Raw genomic sequence first — 14837 nt, forward strand, 5'->3', positions numbered from 1 at the left:
AGTTTCTCCAGCACTTTTGTCCACCTACAAACCTGCGCATCTTCAGAGTGTGGGAGAAAACAGATAATCTCGGAGAAAACCCACGCAGGTCCCGGGGAGAACGTGCAAACTCCGTACAGACAGCACCCGTAGTCGGGACCGAACCCGGGTCTCTGGCACGGTGAGGTGACGTTTCACAGAGTGCTGGAATAACTCAGCGGGTCAGGCAGCATCTGTGGAGAACATGGATAGGTGACGTTTCTTGTCGGGACCGTACTCCAGACCACTGACCACTTGTGGCCGGATGAAACAAAGACGTCCGTCACTCTTCCCACTGGATTTAATAATAGACGATGGAACCTTGGAGAAATTGCCAAACTCTCATTCCATCTCCAGGAAGGTCACGACCGCACACTGGACTCCGAATGCAGATCTGTAGAACTTGTACACATTGACACCCCTAGCTTCAAATAACCCTTGCTTCCCCTCTCTCTCTCCGTCCCCTCCCCCACCCTCGTTCTCCGACTAGCTTGTGGTTATTTTTACTGTGCCTCCTTCCCCTCAGCCAACAATGAACCAGGTCCGAAGAAAGGTCTCCACCCGAAACGTCACCCATTCCTTCTCTCCAGAGATGCCTGCCTGCCTGTCCCACTGAGTTACTCCAGCACTTTGTGTTTGTTTTTGTAAGCCAGCATCTGCGGTTCTCTGTGTATCCTCTGTTCTGGTCGTATTGCCTGAGGTGGTGGGGGGTGGAGGCAGATACGATGCTGGCCTTTGAGAGGCTTCTGGACCAAGTCAAGTCAAGTTTATTTGTCACATACACATACGAGATAAAAGTGGCAATGCTCGTGAATTGTGCAAAAAACAAACGGACAAACTCCAGACAGAATGGAACAGAATCACAGATTCACATATTACATATTTGTGGGCGGAAGGAAAAAGGGAAAAAAACAGCAATTTAAAAAAAGCAGTAGAGTGGTTCTCAGTAGAGTTAGTCCCTGGTGAGATAGGCGTTTACAGTCCGAATGGCCTCTGGGAAGAAACTCCTCAACCTCTCTGTTCTCACCGCATGGCAACGGAGGCGTTTGCCTGACCGTAGCAGCTGGAACAGTCCGTTGCAGGGGTGGAAGGGGTCTCTCTTGATATTGTTGGCTCTGGAGTTGCACCTCCTGATGTATAGTTCCTGCAGGGGGGCAAGTGAAGTTCCCATAGTGCGTTGGGCCGAACGCACTACTCTCTGCAGAACCTTCTTGTCCTTGGCAGAGCAACTCCCAAACCAGATGGTAATGTTCCCGGACAAGATGCTTTCCACCGCCGCTGCGTAGAAGCACTGGAGGATCCTCGGAGACACTCTGAATTTCCTCAATTGCCTGAGGTGGTAAAGGCGCTGCCTTGCCTTACTCACCAGTGCTGCAGCGTGTGTGATGCCCATGTCATATCCTCGGAGATGTGGACTCCCAGATATTTAAAACAATTCACCCTATCCACAGTATCCCCATTTATCCTCAATGGAGTGAACGTCCTCGGATGATGTGCCCTCCTAAAGTCCATGATCAGCTCCTTAGGTTTTTTGATGTTCAAGAGGAGGCTGTTATCCTGACACCAGAGTGCTAGACCAGCCACGTTGTTCTGCACAGGGGCCGGGACCCCTATCCGTGATCGGATGGCGGGCCACGTCTATCGCCATCGTGTGACACTTGGTCTGGTTTTTCCCATTAGTTTTCATGTGTTTTACAATTAGTTTTCTGTATTTCCCAGGTCCCTCGCGTGTCCCGGGACTGGCTGCAGTTCCCACATCCCAGATCGTGTATATACACACACACACATGCACCACAGAAACAGGCCCTTCGGCCCAACTAGCCCACACCGGCCAACATGCCCCATCTACACTGCCCACATATGGTCCATATCCCTCCAAACCTGTCCTATCTAAATGGCGTCAAGTTGGGAAAAGGGGAAGTACAACGGGATCTGGGGGTCCTTGTACATCAGTCTATGAAAGTAAGCATGCAGGTACAGCAGGCAGTGAAGAAAGCGAATGGCATGTTGGCCTTGATAACAAGAGGAATCGAATATAGGAGTAAAGAGGTCCTTCTGCAGTTGTACAGAGCCCTAGTGAGACCACACCTGGAGTATTGTGTGCAGTTTTGGTCCCCTAATTTGAGGAAGGACATTCTTGCTATTGAGGGAGTGCAGCGTAGGTTTACAAGGTTAATTCCCGGGATGGCGTGACTGTCATATGCTGAGAGAATGGAGCAGCTGGGCTTGTACACTCTGGAGTTTAGAAGGATGAGAGGGCATCTCATTGAAACATATAAGATTGTTAAGGGCTTGGACACGCTAGAGGCAGGAAACATGTTCCCGATGTTGGGGGAGTCCAGAACCAGGGGCCACAGTTTAAGAATAAGGGATAAGCCATTTAGACGAGGAAACACTTTTTCTCACAGAGAGTGGTGAGTCGGTGGAATTCTCTGCCTCAGAGGGCGGTGGAGGCCGGTTCTCTGGATACTTTCAAGAGAGAGCTAGATAGGGTTCTTAAAGATAGCGGAGTCAGGGGATATGTGGAGAAGGCAGGAACGGGGTACTGATTGGGGATGATCAGCCATGATCACATTGAATGGCGGTGCTGGCTCGAAGGGCCGAATGGCCTACTCCTGCACCTGTTGTCTATCCATGCACTTGTAATTGCAATTAATTTTATCAGCCAACTGTGTAAACATACACGTTCCAACATACCTGTCCAAATGTATTTTACCTGTTGTTACAGCACCTGCCTCAAGCACCTTGTGGATAGGACAGGTTCGGAGTGGTACGGGCCAAACACAGGCAGCTGGGACTAGTGTAGATGGGGCATGTTGGCCGGTATGGGCAAGTTGGGCCGAATGGCCTGTTCCCAGGCTGGATCACTCTGTGGACCTCTCTGCCCAGCTCCTGCGCCCTCCTGCAGTCAGGCTGCAGTAACTGATGGGCCACCAGGTGGGGCAACAACGCCACACATGCAGCTGCAAGCCTGCCTGCACTCCCTGTACGGGCCACAAGAGGGTGAGAGTGAGACGCAGCAGCTTGCAGGCAGAGACTGCAGGAACTGCAGGTAGATGCATGCCTGCTCCTGCACCTATTCTCTATGTTTCTAATCTTTCCCCTCTCACCTTAAACCCGTGCCCTCTGGTTCTGGAGCCCCTTACTCTGTGTTTAGGACTGTGAATAAATACAGGCTGTCTGAGTTACGACTTCCTGCCTTAAGTACACTTGTACATACGGTCGGTACAGTGGAGGTCAAGTCACTGGATGGATTTAAGAGATAGATTAGATAGATCTAGTGGAGTCAAGGGGCATGGGGAGAAGGCAGGCACGGGTTATTGATAGGAGATGAGACCACACCTGGAGTATTGCGTACAGTTTTGGTCTCCTAATCTGAGGAAAGACATTGTTGCCATAGAGGGAGTACAGAGAAGGTTCACCAGACTGATTCCTGGGATGGCAGGACTTTCATATGAAGAAAGACTGGATAGACTCGGCTTGTACTCGCTAGAATTTAGAAGATTGAGGGGGGATCTTATAGAAACTTACAAAATTCTTAAGGAGTTGGACAGGCTAGATGCAGGAAGATTGTTCCCGATGTTGGGGAAGTCCAGAACTAGGGGTCACAGTTTAAGGATAAGAGGGAAGTCTTTTAGGACCGAGATGAGAAAATCATTTTTCACACACAGAGAGTGGTGAATCTGTGGAATTCTCTGCCACAGAAGGTAGTTGAGGCCACAGTTCATTGGCTATATTTAAGAGGGAGTTAGATGTGGCCCTTGTGGCTAAAGGGATCAGAGGGTATGGAGAGAAGGCAGGTACAGGATACTGAGTTGGATGATCAGCCATGATCATATTGAATGGCGGTGCAGGCTCGAAGTGCCGAATGGCCTCCTCCTGCACCTATTGTCTATGTTTCTATGTTTACATTCTATAAAGCCCAAGCGTGTACAATTGTTTGTTTGGGCAGCATGGTGGCGCAGTGGTAGATTTACCGCCTCACAGTGTTAGAGACCCGGGTTCGATCCCGACTACGGGCGCTGTCTGTACGGAGTTTGCAAGTTCTCCCCGTGACTGGCGCGGGTTTTCTCCGAGAGCTTCTGTTTCCTCCCACACTCCAAAGACACGCAGGTTTGTAGGTGGACAAAAGTGCTGGAGGAACTCAGCGGGTGCGGCAGCATCTATGGAGCGAAGGAAATAGGCAACGTTTCGGGCCGAAACCCCTTCTGGAAATAGGCAACGTTTCAGGACGAAACCCGGAAGGGTTTCGTCCCGAAACGTCGCCTATTTCCTTCGCTCCATAGATGCTGCTGCACCCGCTGAGTTCCTCCAGCACTTTTGTCTACCTTCAAGTTTCCAGCATCTGCAGTTCCTTCGTAAACAGGTTTGTATGTTAATTGACTTGGTATGAAAATTGCCCCCCAGTGTGTGTGTGTTTAGGGTAGTGTTGATGTGCGGGGATCGCTGGTCGGTGCGGACTCGGTGGGCCGAAGGGCCTGTGTTTCTGTTCTGTATCTCTAAACTGAAACGAAAGAGCAGAACTAATCTTCCCCCTCCCCCCACCCCCCCTCCCACCCCCCCTCGCTACTCCTGCCGATTGCCCTTGCTTATCTGTTTTACTTCAAGAGAGAGCTAGACAGGGTTCTTAAAGATAGCAGAGTCAGGGGATATGGGGAGAAGGCAGGAACGGGGTACTGATTGTGGATGATCAGCCGTGATCACATTGAATGGCGGTGCTGGCTCGAAGGGCCGAATGGACTACTCCTGCACCTATTGTCTATTGTCTATTTGCTGGTGATGCTGTTTATTCCAGTGGTGTGGCCCACACTGGCGAGGCCAGTCTGGGCACTTTATGGACAAGGTTGGTTCCAGGACATTTGTATAGAAGGTGCCAGTCACCGCAGGACATGCAAGAGTACAGTACAGGAACAGGCCCTTCGGCCCACAATGTCCGTGCTGGCCAAGATGCACAGACCGACTCTCCTCTGCCTGCATGTGATCCGTATCCCTACACTCCCGGCATCTGCATGTGCCTGTCTGACACCACCAGCGCATGTCCCTGCCTCCACCAGCGCACGCCCCTGCCTCCACCAGCGCACGCCCCTGCCTCCACCAGCGCATGCCCCTGCCTCCACCAGCGCACACGCCCCTGCCTCCACCAGCGCATGTCCCTGCCTCCACCAGCGCACGCCCCTGCCTCCACCAGCGCACACGCCCCTGCCTCCACCAGCGCATGTCCCTGCCTCCACCAGCGCATGTCCCTGCCTCCACCAGCGCACGCCCCTGCCTCCACCAGCGCACACGCCCCTGCCTCCACCAGCGCATGTCCCTGCCTCCACCAGCGCACGCCCCTGCCTCCACCAGCGCATGCCCCTGCCTCCACCAGCGCATGCCCCTGCCTCCACCAGCGCATGCCCTGCCTCCACCAGCGCATGTCCCTGCCTCCACCAGCGCATGTCCCTGCCTCCACCAGCGCACACGCCCCTGCCTCCACCAGCGCATGTCCCTGCCTCCACCAGCGCATGTCCCTGCCTCCACCAGCACACGCCCCTGCCTCCACCAGCGCACATGCCCCTGCCTCCACCAGCGCACCTGTCCCTGCCTCCACCAGCGCACACGCCCCTGCCTCCACCAGCGCATGTCCCTGCCTCCACCAGCGCATGTCCCTGCCTCCACCAGCACACGCCCCTGCCTCCACCAGCGCACGTCCCTGCCTCCACCAGCGCATGTCCCTGCCTCCACCAGCGCACACGCCCCTGCCTCCACCAGCGCATGTCCCTGCCTCCACCAGCGCATGTCCCTGCCTCCACCAGCACACGCCCCTGCCTCCACCAGCGCACACGCCCCTGCCTCCACCAGCACACGCCCCTGCCTCCACCAGCGCATGTCCCTGCCTCCACCAGCGCACACGCCCCTGCCTCCACCAGCGCATGTCCCTGCCTCCACCAGCGCATGTCCCTGCCTCCACCAGCGCACACGCCCCTGCCTCCACCAGCGCATGTCCCTGCCTCCACCAGCGCATGTCCCTGCCTCCACCAGCGCATGCCCCTGCCTCCACCAGCGCACACGCCCCTGCCTCCACCAGCGCATGTCCCTGCCTCCACCAGCGCCGCACGCTCCACGCATTCACCGCCCTCTCGACCCGCACATCCCCTGTAAACGTTGTTGCTCTCACCACAACGCTCTGCGCTATCGTGTTTCACATCTCCACCCGCTGGGGGGGAAGGTTCTGGCTGTCTACCCTGTCTACGCCTCTCATCATTGTACACGCTTCTACCAGGACTCCCCTCGGCCTCTAGCATCTCACGGTCCCTCAGATCCACATCAGCCGGTCTCCTCTCCATCCACAAATCCAACCTCCGCAGTTTTGGGGACAGAGCCTTCTCCAGGGCAGCTCCCAGGCTCTGGAACTCCCTCCCCCAACTGATCCGCAATTCTGTGTCCCTCACCATCTTCCAGTCCCGCCTCAAGACCCATCTCTTCACCTCTGCCTATCCTTAGCCCCACGTCCCCCTCCCTTTTCTTGAATTGCCTCATATTGTGTTTTGAATTGAATTCTGTCTTTACTTTGTGTACTAGTCATGTCTCTACTATTTATTTCATTCCCCTTACATGTTTTTCCTCTACCTGCTAAATTTTTGTAAGGTGTCCTTGAGACTCTTGAAAGGCGCCCATAAATAAAATGTATTATTATTATTATTAGCGCGCCAGAGGAACCAATGGAAGTCTGTGCAGCCTCTCTCTCTGTCTCTCTCTGTCTCCCTGTGGCCAGCCCTCTCTAGTGCCGGCAGCCTCCTGCTAAACCTCTGGTGCTGAACTGTGAGTCTGGGTAAAGTCCTGATGCTGGGAAGTATTTGTTGAACGGGTGGGTTCCCCGACACACACTGAGGTTGGGGTGACCCTGTCATGATGGTGCTCAGCCGAATGTTAAACCTCGATCAACCGGAGACCCTGGTTCGATCCTGACCTCGGGTGCTGCCTATGTGGAGGTTGCACGTTCTCCCTGTGACTGCATGGGTTTCCTCCGGGTGCTCCGGTTGCTTTAGACTTTGGAGATGCAGCACGGGAACAGGCCCTGGGGCCAACGAGTCGGAGCCGACTGGCGATCCCCGTGGGTCAGCGCGGCCCTACGCGCACCAGCGACAAGTTACAATTCAACCCAAACCAATTAACCTACAAACCTGCACGGCTTTGGAGTGTGGGAGGAAACCGGAGCACCCAGAGAAAACCCACGCAGTCACAGCAAGAACGTACAAACTCCGTACAGACAGCACCCGTAGTCGGGATGGAACCCGGGTCTCTGGCGCTGTGAGGCAGCAGCTCTACCCGCTGCACCACTGTTTCCTCCCACATCCCAAATACGTGCGGGTTTGTAGGTTAATCGGCCCCTCTGTAAACTGCCCCCTAGTGTGTCGGGAGTGGGTGAGATAGTGGGATAGTATAGAACTAGTGTGAACAGGTGATCGATGGTCGGCACGGACTGGGTGACAACAGACAGGAGTAGGCCATTCGGCCCTTCGAGCCTGCACCGCCATTCAATATGATCATGGCTGATCCTCCAACTCCGTATCCATGTAGTACCTGTAGACTAAACTCCTGCGCCACTGTTCTCCGCGCCTCAATGGTCCATGTTCTTGCCAAGGATTACACACAGCCATGAGGAAGTCAAGGGCAAGTGGTTTTGCGTTCTGTACGTCTCACGAAGAGCTTGCAAGATGGGGCGTGCGTGTTTTGCACCTCCGGGCTTGTTCCTCCCTGCCTGGCAGCAGATGTGTGTAGAATGTGGGACAGTTGCTGCTTGCGGTTGCCAGGAGCCGAGCCGATCCTCCAGGTGACGTCGGTACTTGTCCGACACCGAACGATTCCTTGGAAATGTTACGACATTGATATCCTTCCTTTCAGTAAAAGTGTTTGCTCAGGGGATAATTACCCTGTTGAGAAAGGTTGTTGGGGAATCGAGGCCGTTTTTATTTCTCAAGATTCCCCTACGTCTGAAGTGAATAATTTCCCCTTCGCAATCTCACCTCCAACATCCTCAATGTGAGGAAGGACATCCTTGTGATTGAGGCAGTGCAGCGTAGGTTCACCAGATTGATCCCTGGGATGGCGGGACTGTCATATGAGGAAAGATTGAACAGACTAGGCTTGTATTCACTGGAGTTTAGAAGGGTGAGGGGAGATCTTATAGAAACATATACAATTATAAAAGGACTGGACAAGCTAGATGCAGGAAAAATGTTCCCAATGTTGGGCCAGTCCAGAACCAGGGGTCACAGTCTTAGAATAAAGGGGAGGTCATTTAAGACTGAGGTGAGAAAACACTTTTTCTCCCAGAGAGTTGTGAATTTATGGAATTCCCTGCCACGGAGGGCAGTGGAGGCCAAGTGACTGGATCGATTTAAGGGAGAGTTAGATAGAGCTCTAGGGGCTAGTGGAGTCAAGGGATATGGGGAGAAGGCAGGCAGGGGTTATTGATAGGGGACAATCAGCCATGATCACAATGAATGGTGGTGCTGGCTCGAAGGGCCGAATGGCCTCCTCCTGCACCTATTTTCTATGTTAATGAGTCCCAGAGTGCTGGAGTAACTCAGCGGGGCAGGCAGCATCTCTGTAGAGAGGGAATGGGTGATGTTTCAGGTCGAGACCCTTCTTCAGACCCGACCCGAAACGTCGCCCATTCCTTCTCCCCAGAGATGCTGCCTTTCCCACAGAGTTACTCCAGCACTTTGTGTCTATCTTTGATTTAACCCGGCATCTGCAGTTCTTCCTACTCATCCTCCACGAGTTCCCTGGCGCTGTGAGGCAGTGGTCCCACCCGCTGCTCCGGTCTGCTTCATTGTTTTTCTGTAACACTTCAGACTACGTTTGTCGGCACTGGGCCTGTGCTCGCTGGAGTTTAGTAGAATGAGGGGGAGGGGACCTCATTGAAACGTACAGAATAGTGAAAGGCCTGGATAGAGTGGATGTGGAGAGGATGTTTCCACTAGTGGGAGAGTCTAGGACCAGAGGTCACGGCCTCAGAATTAAAGGACGATCCTTTAGAAAGAAGATGGGGAGGAATTTCTTTAGTCAGAGGGTGGTGAATCTGTGGGATTCTTTGCCACAGACGGCTGTGGAGGCCACAAGTCAGTGGATATATTTTTGGCAGAGATAGATAGATTCTTGATTAGTACGGGTGCCAGGGGTTACGGGGAGAAGGCAGGAGAATGGGGTTAGGAGGGAGAGATAGATCAGCCATGATTGAATGGCGGAGTAGGCTTGATGGGCCGAATGGCCTAATTCTGCTCCTATCACACATGGCTCAGTCTGAAGAAGGGTTTCGGCCCGAAACGTTGCCTATTTCCTTCGCTCCATAGATGCTGCTGCACCCGCTGAGTTTCTCCAGCACTTTTGTCTACCTGGCGATATGACCATATGATTTCACTACAGTGTCTCCGCCATTCTGCGGTGTTGCAGTGTCCACTGGTGCGTTTCTTATCGCTGCCAGTTTACTGTGAGCTTCTGGTGTAAGTGACAAAAAAACAAACTTGAATGGGAATGGAGAATAATTCCAAGTGGAGTCAGCAGGAGCTGCAGACACTGAACTCTGGCATTGGATGTACAGGGTGCTATACCACTGCAGAACTCTCATTAAAGTCTTTGTCAATTAAGTTCCAGAGAATGGAGCTATTGTCATTTTGCAAATCAACTCCACTTAGTATTAGAACACAGAGTGCTGGAGTAACTCAGCGGGTCAGGCAGCATCTGTGGAGAACATGGATAGGTGATGTTTCATAGAGTGCTGGAGTAACTCAGCGGGTCAGGCAGCATCTTAGTTTAGTTGGGAGATGCATCGTGGAAACAAGAACCGTCGCCCGTACATTAGTTCTATTCTACGCACAATTTACAAATGTGTATTGACCTGATCTGAGGAAAGACATTGTTGCCATAGAGGGAGTACAGAGAAGGTTCACCAGACTGATTCCTGGGATGGCAGGACTTTCATATGAAGAAAGACTGGATAGACTCGGCTTGTACTCGCTAGAATTTAGAAGATTGAGGGGGGATCTTATAGAAACTTACAGAATTCTTAAGGGGTTGGACAGTCTAGATGCAGGAAGATTGTTCCCGATGTTGGTGATGTCCAGAACAAGGGGTCACAGTTTACGGATAAGGGGGAAATCTTTTAGGACCGAGATGAGAAAAACATTTTTCACACAGAGAGTGGTGAATCTCTGGAATTCTCTGCCACAGAAGGTAGTTGAGGCCACAGTTCATTGGCTATATTTAAGAGGGAGTTAGATGTGGCCCTTGTGGCTAAAGGGATCAGGGGGTATGGAGAGAAGGCAGGTACAGGATACTGAGTTGGATGATCAGCCGTGATCATATTGAATGGCGGTGCAGGCTCGAAGGGCTGAATGGCCTCTACTCCTGCACCTATTTTCTATGTTTCTATGTTACAAACCTGCACGTCTTTGGAGTGTGGGAGGAAACCGGAGCACCCGGAGAAAACCCACGCAGGTCACGGGGAGAATGTACAAACTCCGTACAGACAGCGCCCGTAGTCAGGATTGAACCCGGGTCTCTGGCGCTGTGAGGCAGCAGCTCTACCCGCTGCTCCACCACCATGTTGCCTCTCTGTCCAAAGATCCTATAGCGGAGCTCCGCTATAGGATCTTTGACTCTGTCCATGATCTGTTCGGACTTGTCGGTGGTAAACAGATTCTGATTTTGTAAATTTGGGGAAAAAAACCAAACCAGACTGTCGGTTGCTGATAATTAACGGGTTGGTGATTGTGATTGGTGTGAAGAGGAAGTGGGCGATGGGGACCGTGGGCTGCTTGGCGTCCAGGGGAATCTGCAGTAACTATCAGGAAAATGTTCTACAGGAATCATCTTGTGCAATGTCTGGCTCATGTGTCTGACCTCCTCTGGTGGCTCAGTCACACATGACATTGTACACGGCTCGACACACACAGGCAGACTGGCGTCTACCTCAATGCTGGGGGGGCAGATATGTCCGTGTGTCGGAGTGTGTCTCTCTCTCTGTGTCTCTCTCTCTCTCTGTCTCTCTCTCTCTGTGTCTCTCTCTCTCTGTGTCTCTCTCTCTGTGTCTCTCTCTCTGTGTCTCTCTCTCTCTCTCTGTGTCTCTCTCTCTGTGTCTCTCTCTCTCTCTGTCTCTCTCTCTCTGTGTCTCTCTCTCTCTGTGTCTCTCTCTGTGAGTGTGTCTGTGAGTGTGTGTGTGTGTCTGTGTGTCGAGAGGAGGGGGGATGGTCAGGATCGAACCGGTGAGGCAGCAGCTCCACCCGCTGCACTGCCTTGCTGCCCCGGGACGTGCACAGATGGCACATGTTGTTCATGTGGTCAAGTTGGGCCGAAGGGCCTCCTTCCCTGCTGTGTTCCTCTTTGACACATGTACACACGCACAGACCGCACACACGTATGTACATACACACACACATACAGACCACACACGTGCACCTATGCGCGCACACACACGCACATGAATACACACACGTATATATACACACATGTGCACACTCGCGCACGTGCACACGCATACATGTGCACACGCACACACACACACACACATGAATATTTACGCACACACTCGCACGCACACACTCGCACACATGCGCACACACACACGTACGTATGTACACACACACACACACATACATGTATGTATGTACACACACACACACACGTATGTACACACACGCACACACACAGGCAGGAGTGGGCACAGCTGTCCACGGGCATGTACAGTGTGGGCACTGTGCTGGGTACAGCAGCGTACCGTGCCCCCAGATCAGGGTCGGGCATTGTGCCAGACGTCACCAATGAGGTAGATAGTAGTTCAGGACCGCTCTAGTTGGTGATAGGACGGTTCAGTTGCCTGATAACAGCCGGGAAGAAACTGTCCCTGAATCTGGAGGTGTGTGTGGATTGAAAAGTGGGCGGGGTCTGTGTGGGCGGGGTCTGTGTGGGCGGGGTCCGTGTCGGCTCAGTTCTCGTTCCTCAGTCTCACGGCTCCCCCCCATCTACCCCCCCCCACACACAGATGCTGCAGGACTGCCCCAAGGCGCGTCGCGAGGTGGATCTACACTGGCGAGCGTCGGGCTGCAACCACATTGTCTGCATCGTTGACGTCTACGAGAACCTCTACCAGCACCGCAAGTGCCTGCTCATCGTCATGGAGTGGTGAGTCCACGCGCGCTACACACTGGGTCCTCGCTCGGTTAGTCGTCTCTCCGCGCTGCCAGCTGGGCATCTGTTGCTGCAGGAGGAGGTCTCAGAGTCCGAGCTGGGGTGGGGGGCACTGAATACCACAGTAACTCAGCGGGTCAGGCAGCATCTGCGGAGAGCCCTTCATAGCCTTTATCCTGTATCTGTACGCTGGACGGGTTGATTGTAATTGTGTACCGTCTTTCCGCTGACTGGATAGCACGCAACAAAATGGGCGCGGAGAAGATTTACGAGGATGTTGCCAGGACTCGAGGGCCAGAGCTACAGGGAGAGGTTGGGGCAGGCTGGGTCTCTATTCCTTGGAGCGCAGGAGGATGAGGGATGATATTAGAGAGGTGTACAAGATCATGAGAGGAATAGATCGGGTGAGTCTTTTACCCAGAGAAGGGGAATTGAGAATCAGAGGACGTGGGTCTGGGGGGGGAATCTAAGGGGCAACATTTTCACACAGAGTGTGGTGGTGTAGTGGTAGAGTTACTGCCTTACAGCGAATGCAGCGCCAGAGACCCGGGTTCGATCCTGACTACGGGTGCTGTCTGTACAGAGTTTGTACGTTCTCTCCGAGGTCTTCGGTTTCCTCCCACACTCCAAACATGTGAGGAGGATGCTAGGAGGCTGCAAGGTGACTTGGATAGGCTGGGTGAGTGGGCAAATGCATGGCAGATGCAGCATAATGTGGATAAATGTGAGGTTATCCACTTTGGTGGCAAAAACAGGAAAGTAGACTATTATCTGAATTGAATTGAATTGATTTGAATACCTTTATTTGTCATTCAGACCTTTCGGTCTGAACGAAATGCTGTTGCCTGCAGCCATACATGTAATAATAACAAAACACAATAAACACAAATTAACATCCACCACAGTGAGTTCACCAAACACCTCCTCACTGTGATGGAGGCAAAAGTCTTAGAGTTACTGTCTCTTCCCTCCTCTTCTCCCTCTGCGCCGAGGCGATACCCCACCGGGCGATGGCGGCCCGGGGGGTGGTCGAAGCTGCCCGCAGCTGTTGCTACGGGTGCTCCGGAAAACAGGCACCAGCCTGTGACCTGCGAGCTCCCGACATTGTCCTCCACCGGCCCGCGGCCGAGCCCAGGATCCAGGTCGCCGCCGCCTCAGCCGCCGTAGCACCGTCTCCGCTCCGCACCGGGCCGCCCACAAGGCAGCGTCTCAGCCCCGCACCGGGCTGCTCACACGGGAGCACCTTCCAGCCGGGAGCCGGTCCGCCCACACGGCAGCGTCTCAGCCCCGCACCGGGCTGCTCACACGGGAGCGCCTTCCAGCCGGGAGCCGGTCCGCCCACACGGCAGCGTCTCAGCCCCGCACCGGGCTGCTCACACGGGAGCGCCTTCCAGCCGGTAGCCTTGCCGGCCGCACAGGAGTGTCTCAGCTCCGCACCGTTCGCCCTCACCGGAGCGCCGAGTCGTGCCGCTACCCGGACGTCGCCACAGCTCGAAGACGGCCAGCCTCGCGTTGGTGAGTCCTGGCTGGCTCTACCTCCGGACCCTCGAGGTCGGTCGCAGGTTGGAGGCCGCCAGCTCCGCCATTAGGCCTCAGCGCAGACGGGGGAAGAGAAGGGGGATACGACAAAAAGTCGCATTCCCCCGAAGGGAGAGACAGAAAGCTCTGTTTCACCCTCCCCCCACACACATAACACCACCTAATAACCAAAAAAATTACTAAACTAGACAAAAAAAAAACGACATAAAAAGTAAAAACAGACAGACTGCAGGCGAGCCGCAGCTGTATCACAGCGCCGCCACTTCCGGAATGGTGGCCGATTAGGAAAAGGGGAGATGCAACGATACCTGGATGTCATGGTACACCAGTCATTGAAAGTAGGCATGCAGGTGCAGCAGGCAGTGAAGAAAGCGAATGGTATGTTAGCATTCATAGCAAAAGGATTTGAGTATAGGAGCAGGGAGGTTCTACTGCAGTTGTACAGGGTCTTGGTGAGACCACACCTGGAGTATTGTGTACAGTTCTGGTCTCCTAATCTGAGGAAAGACATTCTTGCCATAAAGGGAGTGCAGAGAAGGTTCACCAGACTGATTCCTGGGATGGCAGGACTTTCATATGAAGAAAGACTGGATACTCGGCTTGTACTCGCTAGAATTTAGAAGATTGAGGGGGGATCTTATAGAAACGTACAAAATTCTTAAGGGGTTGGACAGGCTAGATGCAGGAAGATTGTTCCCGATGTTGGGGAAGTCCAGAACAAGGGGTCACAGTTTAAGGATAAGGGGGAAATCTTTTAGGACCGAGATGAGAAAAACATTTTTCACACAGAGAGTGGTGAATCTCTGGAATTCTCTGCCACAGAAGGTAGTTGAGGCCACAGTTCATTGGCTATATTTAAGAGGGCGTTAGATGTGGCCCTTGTGGCTAAAGAGATCAGGGGGTATGGAGAGAAGGCAGGTACAGGATACTGAGTTGGATGATCAGCCATGATCATATTGAATGGCAGTGCAGGCTCGAAGGGCCGAATGGCCTACTCCTGCATTTATTTTCTATGTTTTTATGTACAGGTTTGTAGGTTAATTGGCTTTGGTATAAATGTAAATTTTCCCTGGCGTGTGTAGGGTAGTGTTAATGTGCGGGGATCGCTG

General features: G+C 53.2%; 1 protein-coding gene across 4 annotated transcripts in view; it reads left to right on the forward strand.

Moving 5' to 3' along the window:
• The window catches only part of mapkapk2 (MAPK activated protein kinase 2), an 80391-nt gene that overhangs the window by 26838 nt on the left and 38716 nt on the right, over positions 1-14837 (forward strand). For all 4 annotated transcript variants that reach the window (XM_033042962.1, XM_033042960.1, XM_033042961.1 and 1 more), the window contains exon 2: positions 12044-12183. In XM_033042962.1, coding sequence (XP_032898853.1) covers positions 12044-12183 — 140 coding nt within the window. The remainder of the gene's footprint in view (positions 1-12043; positions 12184-14837) is intronic.

Source organism: Amblyraja radiata, chromosome 24 (assembly GCF_010909765.2).
Source record: "Amblyraja radiata isolate CabotCenter1 chromosome 24, sAmbRad1.1.pri, whole genome shotgun sequence".
In the NCBI taxonomy this organism is placed as follows: domain Eukaryota; kingdom Metazoa; phylum Chordata; class Chondrichthyes; order Rajiformes; family Rajidae; genus Amblyraja; species Amblyraja radiata.